General features: G+C 43.5%; 1 protein-coding gene across 2 annotated transcripts in view; it reads left to right on the top strand.

Annotated features, from left to right (window-relative positions):
• CDC7 (cell division cycle 7) overlaps window positions 1–13,149 on the top strand; it is a 114,506-nt gene that overhangs the window by 29,244 nt on the left and 72,113 nt on the right. For both annotated transcript variants that reach the window (XM_040407783.1, XM_040407782.1), the window contains exon 3: window positions 1,924–2,059. In XM_040407783.1, the coding sequence (XP_040263717.1) occupies window positions 1,924–2,059 (136 nt within the window). The remainder of the gene's footprint in view (window positions 1–1,923; window positions 2,060–13,149) is intronic.

The raw sequence follows: 13,149 nt of genomic DNA, 5'->3' as shown, positions 1-13,149 counted from the left end.
ATTATCTTGTAGTAAGCTGGCTGTGTTCGGTAGGACCTTCTGTAGGTCCGTTGATGGCGTGTCACGTGTTTGCACGTATTGCGTGTTGTCCCATGTGATCGGGCAGAGTCACATGATATCTGTTGCCTTAGTTATGTCCGGACTTAACTTGAGAAGCTTGCAGTTTTGGGAGAGCCGAAAGCCCGACGTACATTTCGCAAAGTGCGCTTCCTTAGCTCAGTCCTGGGGACGGGGTCTTCTTTATGCCTTTTCCCCTCTGAAGCTGTTGCCAAAAGTTCTCAAAAAGATCAGGGAGGATTGTGCTACGGTTATACTGATAGCCCCCTTTTGGCAAAGGAGGGTGTGGTTTTCAGAGCTCCGCAGAATGTCAATTGCCACCCCCTGGTTTCTTCCAGTTTTCCAGGGACTTCTAGCTCAGGGACCAATCCTTCACCCAGAAGTGGAGAGTCTTCATCTGACTGCCTGGCTATTGAGAGGGAAATTTTAAAAAGGGATCTCTCTGATGAGGTTATTACTACTCTGTTGGCGAGTTGTAGGAAGGTCACTTCTGAGATTTATTTGAGAATTTGGAGAGCTTTCTGCAGATTTTCCAATAGACCATTGGTTGTTCTAGAGCAGTGGTGGTGAACCTTTTTAAGACCAAGTGCCCAAACTGCAACCCAAAACCCACTTATTTATCGTAAAGTGCCAACACGGCAATATACCCTAAATACAACAGTCCAATATTACCTTTTTGATAGAAGAGTTAGTTGCTCTTTCCATTGACCAGCCTTACTTAAAGATTTTGGAGGAGCGGGTGGTTATTTCTCCTAATCCTTCTTTTTTGCCAAAGGTTTCTTCCTCTTTTCGCTGGTCCCAAGAGATAGTTCTTCCCTCTTTTTGTGCTTCTCTAAAAAATGAGAAAGAATCGGCGCTCCATTGTTTAGACGGGAGCAGATGTTTAATTCAGTATCTGCATGTCACGCCACCCTGGAGGTCCTCCTCCCGTCTGTTGCATTCCTTTCAGGGTACTAAGAAGGGCTCTGCTGCATCTTCCCAGACTATCGGGCAAGATATTTAGTTAGCATACTCATCCAAGGGAGCTGTTTCACCATCAGGGTTCGGGGCTCACTCTACTAGATCAGTCTCTACTTCTTGGGCAGAGAAGGCCTCCGCTTCTATAGAGCAGATTTGTAGGGCTGCCACCTAGAGTTCTCCACATATTTTTTTTCAAGCATTATAGACTTCAGCTGCCTTCTAATGAAGGCCTGAGTTTTGGCCGTAAGGTACTTCAGGCTGTTGTCCCACCCTAAATAAATCTTGCTTAATTCTCCATGGGTGCCATCAAAGGCGAGGGGGGAAAAATAAGATTACACTTACCGGTAATTGGTTTTCTTTGAGCCTGTGACAGCACCCGGCTAATACCCCCCCCCCCCCCCCCAAAAAAATATATATGTATATCTTATGTGTCTTAGTTCTTCGAAAAGGACTGGAGGTGGAGAGGGTGGTCCCTCTTTTAAAACAGTTTCTGGTTCTTGTTTCCTGTCCTGAGTAGGAGGCGGTCTCTCCATGGGTGCTGTCCTAGGCGAGGGGGAAAACCGATTACCGGTGAGTGTAATCTCATTTTTCTCCTGCAGACACATGCTCATACAGGGAATCCGGTCAGTCATTGAATCGCACTGTCCATAAGGAACTGGTGGTGAAACATTTCAAACTGAAAATAACTAGAATTTACAGCTGTCTGTACGAACATCTTTAAAGTGATTTGCTTTTGTCCCAACAGTGTTCCATGGTTTGTGTTCTGTAGTCGCATAGTGAATATAAACTATAGTGTGAATATGTACAGACTGCTTGCAATAATACAAATGTTACTACGCCATGCACATCGTTACGTTGTTGGATAAGTGGCTCTCACAATTTATTTTTATTTTTTTCTGTCCATAGGTACATTTAGTTCAGTTTATTTGGCTGTTGCAAGGCTAAAATCCGGAGAAGATAGGAAGTTTGCTTTAAAACATTTGATACCTACAAGTCACCCAACCCGAATAGCGGCAGAGCTACAATGTCTTACGGTGGCTGGGTAAGTATTTTGATGAAAAATAAGCTTAAAGTGGTTGTCCGGTTTCTGGTATTGATGCGGTTTCCTGCATTCACTTCACTGTGCTTGCCGTGAGCAGTGTAATTGCAGCTTCTCTGTCCCATACATTTGAAATGGCAAAGATGACAGCGAGCAGGTAAACAGTGAAGAGAACATGGCGCTCATACGAGTGCTGCATTCTCTTCAAACAGCTGACCGGCAGGGGTGACTGGAGCCTGACCCCCACTGATCTGATATTGATGACCTATTCTGAGGATAGATCATTAATATCGGAAAACGGGCAACCCATTTAAAGGGGTTTGTCCACACAGTACAGTTTTTCTTTTTCCTGCATGGGAAAATGCTCTTCATGAAGGAAGCTAGTCCCTACTTTCCATAGTAATGTAATACAAACGTAGACTGTAGTGACAATCCCTGTTCATATGACCATTACAGAAGGTGAATTCCAGTGCTCAAGGAACCACCCCCTTCCTGTGCCCAAAAGTGGCCCTTGCTCTCAGAAATTGGGCACTACCGTGTATGGTTAGCCCAACAGGTCTGGACTCCAATGATCTTCTCAATTACTTATATTGGTGCCTACCTGCAGTCTGTTATAGCCCAGAGTTGAATGCACAATTACATGGCCACTTCTTGCTGGCTCTGTGTCTGCTCAGAGGTTTCTTTGGAGATTACCGGTACATTCTGGGATGTTTCATCTTTATGATTGAAAAGACCGGCACTCTCAACACACGGGACCATATGGTTAAGTGCAGATCACAATGTTTAATTGATACATATATAAAAGAATAAAAATATATAAAAATATAAAATATACACTAATATTGGGTGATAATGGTTTCACACAATGTTGTGCCAATCCTACAAAGGTAACATTAATTTAAAACGTCCAATATTCAATACTGGTTTATATCATGTAAAAAAGACCGCTGTAGGTAAAAAAGACCATGAATATTCACATATAGATTCCTAGAAGGAAAGAGAATAGAAGTCCTTTTTGGTTCTGTCCCGAATATAGACAGACAGTGCAAGGTGGTATTTGCTAAAATAAAGTCAATGTTATATTGTATATAACTGTCTTTTTCTTCATATGGATATCGCTTTAGCGATTAATGGTCATATGCGCTTGATGATCACCCACTGTGTGGGCTTACCTTCCCTTTCTGCCGGTCTGTCAGTCGGATTCCTCGGGGCTCGCTGAGAGCCGGCGTCCCAGCTGAAGCGTTGTCAGCGTCCCACGTGGGTTTGGAGGAAAAGTTTGTCGCTCCGGAAGTGACGTATCGGCATGCAGGAAGGTATTCAATACTTCGCTCAGACTCGGCTGTTCGTTGTAGCGGCTGAGGTAAAACTTACAGTGCACTGTAATTGGAATTATTTGCTTCTCACAGATGGGTCATATTCTGATCTCCAATTTGGATCTCTTAATACCAAACGCGTTTCGGGAAACACTCTTCCCTTCTTCAGTGGTGATGACCCTCCTTCATGCCTGATTGGTTTTTATACCCTCTGTCGGTAATTGCCAAAAACAGACATGGAATCTGTCCATTTTTTTCTTTGTTTTCTTTGTATGTTTTTAGTCATCTACAATATAGTTATTTGGTATCTGTCGTTCTTAACATCTCTTTTATACATAGTTCTTTTCATGTGTTCAGTATTTTTCCATTTTTTCATCTTTTTTTCTCTTTGCGGTTGTGCAGCGTTTTTGGTACGTTTTATTTTTGACATATGCGTTTTTTTGTCAAAAGGTTGCAATTTACCCTGTAGTACAAAGTCAATAAAGGGTTTCATTGCATGGGCCATGGTTAACCTTATATATCATTTATTATAGTTGTTAAGTGTATATTGACAGATAAACATATGGGCAAGTAAACATATGAACATATATTTGTATCTGATGAATATATTAAAAAAAATTTTGCCAATGTTAAAATTGGGTACATAAAAATAATAAAATTGTGACTGACTCATATGATACATTTTGTATCTCCATATTTTATTGGTTGTAACAATATATAACATTATGTATATTTCTATCTATATGTTTATCCTGGAGTGTGAAAAGTATATCTTAGTATTGTTAGGTGGCTTGTGATATGTTAAAAATACAGCCGCAAAGTAGTGCGGATGTACCTATAGATTATGCTTTGCATCTTCTTTTACAAAATTTCTTCTGGGACGTTTCTTTCCCAAGGGTCAAACAAAATGACCCTTGGGAAAGAAACGTCCCAGAAGAAATTTTGTAAAAGAAGATGCAAAGCATAATCTATAGGTACATCCGCACTAATTTGCGGCTGTATTTTTAACATATCACAAGCCACCTAACAATACTAAGATATACTTTTCACACTCCAGGATAAACATATAGATAGAAATATACATAATGTTATATATTGTTACAACCAATAAAATATGGAGATACAAAATGTATCATATGAGTCAGTCACAATTTTATTATTTTTATGTACCCAATTTTAACATTGGCAAAAATTTTTTTAATATATTCATCAGATACAAATATATGTTCATATGTTTACTTGCCCATATGTTTATCTGTCAATATACACTTAACAACTATAATAAATGATATATAAGGTTAACCATGGCCCATGCAATGAAACCCTTTATGGACTTTGTACTACAGGGTAAATTGCAACCTTTTGACAAAAAAACGCATATGTCAAAAATAAAACGTACCAAAAACGCTGCACAACCGCAAAGAGAAAAAAAGATGAAAAAATGGAAAAATACTGAACACATGAAAAGAACTATGTATAAAAGAGATGTTAAGAACAACAGATACCAAATAACTATATTGTAGATGACTAAAAACATACAAAGAAAACAAAGAAAAAAATGGACAGATTCCATGTCTGTTTTTGGCAATTACCGACAGAGGGTATAAAAACCAATCAGGCATGAAGGAGGGTCATCACCACTGAAGAAGGGAAGAGTGTTTCCCGAAACGCGTTTGGTATTAAGAGATCCAAATTGGAGATCAGAATATGACCCATCTGTGAGAAGCAAATAATTCCAATTACAGTGCACTGTAAGTTTTACCTCAGCCGCTACAACGAACAGCCGAGTCTGAGCGAAGTATTGAATACCTTCCTGCATGCCGATACGTCACTTCCGGAGCGACAAACTTTTCCTCCAAACCCACGTGGGACGCTGACAACGCTTCAGCTGGGACGCCGGCTCTCAGCGAGCCCCGAGGAATCCGACTGACAGACCGGCAGAAAGGGAAGGTAAGCCCACACAGTGGGTGATCATCAAGCGCATATGACCATTAATCGCTAAAGCGATATCCATATGAAGAAAAAGACAGTTATATACAATATAACATTGACTTTATTTTAGCAAATACCACCTTGCACTGTCTGTCTATATTCGGGACAGAACCAAAAAGGACTTCTATTCTCTTTCCTTCTAGGAATCTATATGTGAATATTCATGGTCTTTTTTTACCTACAGCGGTCTTTTTTACATGATATAAACCAGTATTGAATATTGGACGTTTTAAATTAATGTTACCTTTGTAGGATTGGCACAACATTGTGTGAAACCATTATCACCCAATATTAGTGTATATTTTATATTTTTATATATTTTTATTCTTTTATATATGTATCAATTAAACATTGTGATCTGCACTTAACCATATGGTCCCGTGTGTTGAGAGTGCCGGTCTTTTCAATCATATACGTTTTCTTGCATTTTGAAGGGTGAATCATTTTAGACCAGAGCACCTCTTTGTGACTGTGAGAGGGTGAGCTATTTCCCTTTTTTCTATCTTGTTATGTTTCATCTTTACACCAGATACTGGGATGTATTCTGGTCATATAGGGTAAAACTGTCCTATTGCATTATGAGTTTACCTAAAACTAGATACATCTGCTGATGAGCTTGTCAATGATTTTCAACTATGGGACACGCTTCTGGGCTGCAATACACAATTTCTCTGGAGGTCAATAAAAGACCTGCAATATGTATTTATAAATGTATGTAATTTGTTTCTTTATATATAGATTAGATTAGTATAGGTTTCAAAGGTGAACATACATTCTAAGGCCTCTTTCACACTACCGTATGGCTATTTCAGTGTTTTGTGGTCCGTTTTTCACGGATCAGTTTTTTTGTTTCCGTTCTGTTTTTCCGTATGGCATATACAGTAATTACATAGAAAAAATTGGGCTGGGCATAACATTTTCAATAGATGGTTCTGCAAGAACGGATACGGAAGACATACAGATGCATTTCCGTATGTGTTCCGTTTTTTTTTTTTTTTTTTTTTTGCGGACCCATTGACTTGAATGGAGCCATGGAACGTGATTTGCGGGCAATAATAGGACATGTTCTATCTTTCAACGGAACGGAAATACGGGAACTGAATGCACACGGAGTACATTCCGTTTTGCGGAACCATTGAAATGAATGGTTCCGTATACGGAACGCAAAAAACGTCCCGGAGAACAGGAAAAAAAATGTTAGTGTGAAAGAGGCCTAAGGCTGAGTTCACATCAGCGTTCAGCCTTGAACTCGGCCATTATAGGAGCAGGAGAACGGAAAGGATGGATTCGGCGCACAGACTATAATGGAGTCCGCCAGAGGAAGATATATATTATTTTTTATTTTTTTTTTTAAGTGGAGACAAAAGTTCTGCATGCAGGTATCGAAATGTCGATACCCAATCGATACTTTTGTCCCGGTATCGATACGATACCGGTATTTCCATTTTTTCGATACTGGCCTGTTCTACTGCCCAGTCTAGTATCTCTGAACATGAGCTTGCTGCTGTCAGCGCGCTCATGTTTCCTCAGGAGCACAGGGGAGAAGGAAGCAGTCTCTCCCTCCCCGCTGTGCCGCTGCCACCAATGGGGAGAGAGGGGCGGGCGCACTGCGCCACCAATGATAGTACTTTTCATGGGTCCGGACTTTAAGTAGCAGGCTACACAGAGCGGCGCCCAGAGATGTCCCAGCACTTAGTATTATTCCTGAGCGCCACTCCATTCGCCCGCTGTGCGCCTGTGCCCCATTAAAGTCTCCTGCAGTCCTGCTCCATATGCTAATTACTATCGGAGCAATGGGGAGGAGACATCAGCTTCTGTAGTGGGCGTTCCTTCTCCCCTGGCTGTGGCGCTGTCCAATCGCAGCGCAGGGAGTTAAATAATTTTTTATTTTTTTAACCCCTCCAGCCCTATTGTACTATGCATTCTGTTTTAAGAATGCTATTATTTTCCCCTTATAACCATGTTATAAGGGAAAATGATTACATCTACACAACCTTGAACCCAAACCTGAACTTCAGTGAAGAAGTTCGGGTCTGGGTACCACAGTCAGTTTTTTTTATCACGCGCGTGCAAAACACATTACACCCGCGCGATAAAAACGGAACGCAATCGTAGTCAAAACTGACTGCAATTGCATACCTACCCGCGCAGGTTTGCCGCAATGCACCCGGAACGCATTCGGAGCCAAAACGTGACGCCCGTCTGAAAGAGGCCTAAGGCTACTTTCACACTTGCGGCAGTGTGATCCGGCAAGCAGTTCCGTCGTCGGCACTGCCTGCCGGATCCGCCGATCTGGATGTGACTGAAAGCATTCGTGAGACCATTCCGGATGCGGATCCATCTCACAAATGCATTGCAAGAACGAATCCGTCTCTCTGCTTGTCATGCAGACAGACGGATCCGTCTTGTATCTTTTTACACATTTTTCCGGTCTGAGCATGCGCAGACCGGAAGGACGGATCCGGCATTCCGGTATTTTGAATGCACTAATTAGGGATCGACCGATATTGATTTTTTTAGGACCGATACCGATAATTTGTGAACTTTCAGGCCGATAGCCGATAATTTATACCGATATTCTGGGAATTTTCATTTTTGAGAAAAAAATAAAAATTCCTACACAAATCTGCTGAAAATTAATATGTTTATTGTTAACGTGTTTTTTTTTTTTTTTTTTGTCAATCTTTTTCATTTATACTTAATATTTTTGTGTGTTTGTGTTTTTTCTTTTTTTTTTTTTTTTTACTAACTTTTAGCCCCCTTAGGGACTCGAACCCTTGTCCTATTCACCCTGATAGAGCTCTATCAGGGTGAATAGGAGCTCACACTGTCCCTGCTGCTCTGTGCTTTGTACACACAGCAGCATGGAGCTGAACATGGCAGCCAGGGCTTCTATAGCGTCCTGGCTGCCATGGTAACCGATCGGAGCCCCAGGATTACACACTCACAGCTGGGGCTCCGATCGGAGGAGCAGGGGAGAGGGGATCTTGTGGCCACTGCCACCAATGATTAATACTGGGTGGGGGGCGCACTGCGCCACCAATGATTAATACTGGGGGGCTTGGGGGGGGGGGGCGCACTGCGCCACCAATGTTTTTACTATTGGGATTGGGATGGAGGTGGGGGGCGCAGTGCGCCACCAATGATTAATACTGGGGGGCTTGGGGGGGGCGCACTGCGCCACCAATGAAGATAACTCTCTCAATCATTCATATACAGGAGGCGGGAGCTGGCTGCAGAATCACATAGCCGGCTCCCGACCTCTATGAGCTGTAGCTGCGATCTGCGGCAGTTAACCCCTTAACTGCCGCAGATCGCAGCTACAGCTCATAGAGGTCGGGAGTCGGCTATGTGATTCTGCAGCCAGCTCCCGCCTCCTGTATATGAATTAATGAAAGACTTAAATTCATTGGTGAAGCTGTGGCCACAGACCCTCCCCCTCTCTTGTCTTCTCTCCTCCGCATTGGCGGCAGCAGCAGCACAGGGGGAGGAGACACTGCTTCCTTCTCACCTGTGCTGCGGAGGGAACACAGAGAGCGATGAGAGCAGCGCGTTCTGTGTTCCCAATACGTTATCGGTATATCGGCAGAATAGATGCCGATACCGGTCAAAATCCTCTATCGGCCGATAATATCTGTAAAACTGATAATCGGTCGATCCCTAGCACTAATACATTCCTATGGGGAAAAATGCAGATTCTGGCAAGTCTTCAGTTTTTTCCGCCGGAGATAAAACCGTAGCATGCTATGGATTTCTCTTTTGCCTGATCAGTCAAAATGACTGAACTGAAGACATCCTGATGCATCCTGAACGGATTACTCTCCATTCAGAATGCATGGGGATATGCCTGATCAGTTCTTTTCCGGTATAGAGCCCCTGTGACGGAACTCTATGCCGGAAAAATGCAAGTGTGAAAGTACCCTAAAATATTACGTTTAAATCCCCCCTTTCCCAATTTTACATATAAAATATATAAACAATAAATAAACATATATTACATAGCGCTGCATCCGAAAAGTCCAAACTATTAAATATCTCCTATGCGGTGAGCGCCGTAACAGAAATAAATAAATAAAAACCATGCGATTCGCCATTTTTTAGTCACCTTGTCAACCCAAAAAATAGGATAGGACTGTTCTATTATGGGCCGAACGTGAATTGCACGCAGCTTTTTTTTTTCCTGATCGGCGTAGCGTTGTCACGATACCAAAATTTTGATTCGGTTTCTATTTGGCTCCTAAATTTTTCAGTTTAGGAGCCAATGGCTACTGGGAATTTATTTTTATTTTTTTTGTCTGAAGCACTGCCCCCTTTCCCGATTTTACATATAAAATATATAAACAATAAATAAACATTGCCACGTTCGAAAAGTCCAAACTACTAAAATATTTTAAAAAATCTGTGCGATTCCCCATTTTTTTAAAATGCGGAATGCACGTGGCTTTTTTGTTTTGTTTTTTTCGCATGCTATCGAGTAGGGCTGAAACGATTCATCGATTTAATCGATGTAATCGAGGCAAAAAAATCCTCGATGCAGTTTTTCTGCATCGAGGATTCGTTTAAATCACATGACCACGGAGCGTGAGTGAAATTAAGCTTCTCACTCACCGCTCCGTGGCCTCCCGTCGGTACCGCGCTGCAGGACCTTGCGTTCACACATCGTCAGCGCGCTGGATGACGCTGTGTGTGACGTCAGGTCCCCAGTGCATGCTGGGATAAAGACGCGTCTCCTGCGGACTCCGTGTGTCGGCGCACTCTGCACTGAAAGGTAAGTGGGGGGGGGGTGGCGGCAGTAAATTCGTGGAACCTGTGATTTGGCAGTCGGAAAATAGTACTGCAGTGCCATAAATATACAGGCATAGATAAGTATTGCACTGACAGAAATATGCGGTAAATTGGTGGCACCTGTGATTTGGCATGGGCTGGGGAAAACGGGGGCACCTGTGATTTGGCATGGGGAAATGTGGGCATCTGTGGTTTGGCATGTATAAAGTTATTGGCGGGGGCACCTGTGATTTGGCATGTATAAAAGTATTGGGGGGAGGGGCACCTGTGATTAGGCACTCGGAAGGTTGATCTGGGGGAGTGGGGGACATGGTGGATGGCATGGAGGCACTGGGAAAGGGGGACATCATGGCAATCTGGATGCAGGGGCTGATGGCAGTGCCATCATGGGGGCACTAGCGGACATGGCATGGAGGGGCTGCTGATCTGATGGCACTGAGGGACATGGTGGATGGCATAGGAGGCACTGGGGAAGGGGGACATCATGGCAATCTGGATGCAGGGGCTGATGGCAGTGCCATCATGGGGGCACTAGCGGACATGGCATGGAGGGGCTGCTGATCTGATGGCACTGAGGGACATGGTGGATGGCATAGGAGGCACTGGGGAAGGGGGACATCATGGCAATCTGGATGGAGGGGCTGATGGCAGTGCCATCATGGGGGCACTAGGGGACATGGCATGGAGGGGCTGCTGATCTGATGGCACTGAGGGACATGGTGGATGGCATAGGAGGCACTGGGGAAGGGGGGCATCATGGCAATCTGGATGCAGGGGCTGATGGCAGTGCCATCATGGGGGCACTAGGGGACATGGCATGGAGGGGCTGCTGATCTGATGGCACTGAGGGACATGGTGGATGGCATAGGAGGCACTGGGGAAGGGGGACATCATGGCAATCTGGATGGAGGGGCTGATGGCAGTGCCATCATGGGGGCACTAGGGGACATGGCATGGAGGGGCTGCTGATCTGATGGCACTGAGGGACATGGTGGATGGCATAGGAGGCACTGGGGAAGGGGGGCATCATGGCAATCTGGATGGAGGGGCTGATGGCAGTGCCATCATGGGGTCACTGGGGAACATGGCATGGAGGGGCTGCTGAACTTATGGCACTGGGAAGGGGGGACATTTTTATAAAGCAATACATTATTTTAAGAAGGTTTTTCTTATTAGATTACTCGCTGAATCGAGAAATATAATCGATAGAATACTCGATTACTAAAATATTTGTTTACTGCAGCCCTAGTATCGAGTATCGCAATACTTTTTTATGGTATCGAAACCGAATAAAAATTTTGGTATCACAACAACTCTACATGCAGGACTTTTGTCTCTGAGCAGAAACCTAACATACCCCATTATGATCTATGGGGTCCCTAGGCTCCGTTATGTGCTGAGTCCGTCCTTTCCGTTCTCCTGCTCCTATAACTGAGCAGAAAAAAAGGAAAGTCTGAACGCTGATGTGAACTCAGCGTAAGCAGTGCACTTAGAATCGAATCTCTCATCCCAAGTACTAACAAATCTGTCCCCAGTGGTGAAGCACTCACCTGCCTGTTGCTTGACAAGCCCGGGCTACATATCTAACCTGGCCATGCGCTGCTGCTCCGAGTAGTTTCACAGGCTGCAAAGATCAAATTTGACTTTGGAAGCAATGACTGTCTGCTAACCGAAAGTGTAGTGGCGCATGCTCACTTGTTACTCCTGCTGATAAGACGAATCGATTCGCTGATCCCTACTTAGTGCACATGCTAGGAGGAAAAATGCCTGCAGGTTGTCCATATACAGTCAGGTCCATAAATATTGGGACATCGACACAATTGTAACATTTTTGTCTATACACAACCACAATGGATTTGAAATGAAACGAACAAGATGTGCTTTACCTGCAGACTGTCTGCTTTAATTTGAGGGTATTTACATCCAAATTAGGTGAACCGTGTAGGAATTACAACAGTTTGCATATGTGCCTCCCTCTTAAGGGCCAAATGTAATGGGACAATTGGCTTCTCAGCTGTTCCATGGCCAGGTGTGTTAGTCCCTCATTATCCCAATTACAATGAGCAGATAAAAGGTCCAGAGTTCATTTCAAGTGTGCTATTTGCATTTGAGATACAGGATGAGATCCAAAGAGCTGTCACTACTCACTATCAGTGAAACAAGCCATAATTAGGCTGAAAAAACAAAACAAACCCATCAGAGAGATAGCAAAAACCTTCGGCATGGCCAAAACAACTGTTTGGAACATTCTTACAAAGAAGGAACGCACCGGTGAGCTCAGCAACACCAAAAGACCCGGAAGACCATGGAAAACAACTGTGGTGGATGACCGAAGAATTCTTTCCCTGGTGAAGAAAACACCCTTCACAACAGTTGGCCAGATCAAGAACACTCTCCAGGAGGTAGGTGTATGTGTGTCAAAGTCAACAATCAAGAGAAGACTTCACCAGAGTCAATACAGAGGGTTCACCACAAGATGGAAACCATTGGTGAGCCTCAAAAACAGGAAGGTCAGATTAGAGTTTGCCAAACCACATCTAAAAAAGCCTTCACAGTTCTGGAACAATATCCTATGGACAGATGAGACCAAGATCAACTTGTACCAGAGTGATGAGAAGAGAATGGAGAAGGAAAGGAACTGCTCATGATCCTAAGCATACCACCTCATCAGTGAAGCATGGTGTTGGTAGTGTCATGGCGTGGGCATGTATGGCTGCCAATGGAACTGGTTCTCTTGTATTTATTGATGATGTGACTGCTGACAAAAGCAGCAGGATGAATTCTGAAGTGTTTCGGGCAATATTATCTGCTCATATTTAGCCAAATGCTTCAGAACTCATTGGACGGTGCTTCACAGTGCAGATGGACAATGACCCAAAACATAATACAAAAGCAACCAAAGAGTTTAAGGGAAAGAAGTGGAATGGTATGCAATGACCAAGTCAATCACCGGACCTGAATCCGATTGAGCATGCATTTCACTTGCTGAAGACAAAACTGAAG

This window comes from Bufo bufo, chromosome 9, assembly GCF_905171765.1.
Source record: "Bufo bufo chromosome 9, aBufBuf1.1, whole genome shotgun sequence".
Lineage (NCBI taxonomy): Eukaryota > Metazoa > Chordata > Amphibia > Anura > Bufonidae > Bufo > Bufo bufo.
Note: the sequence above shows the minus strand (reverse complement) of the source record. Positions and strands in the feature narration are given on the sequence as shown.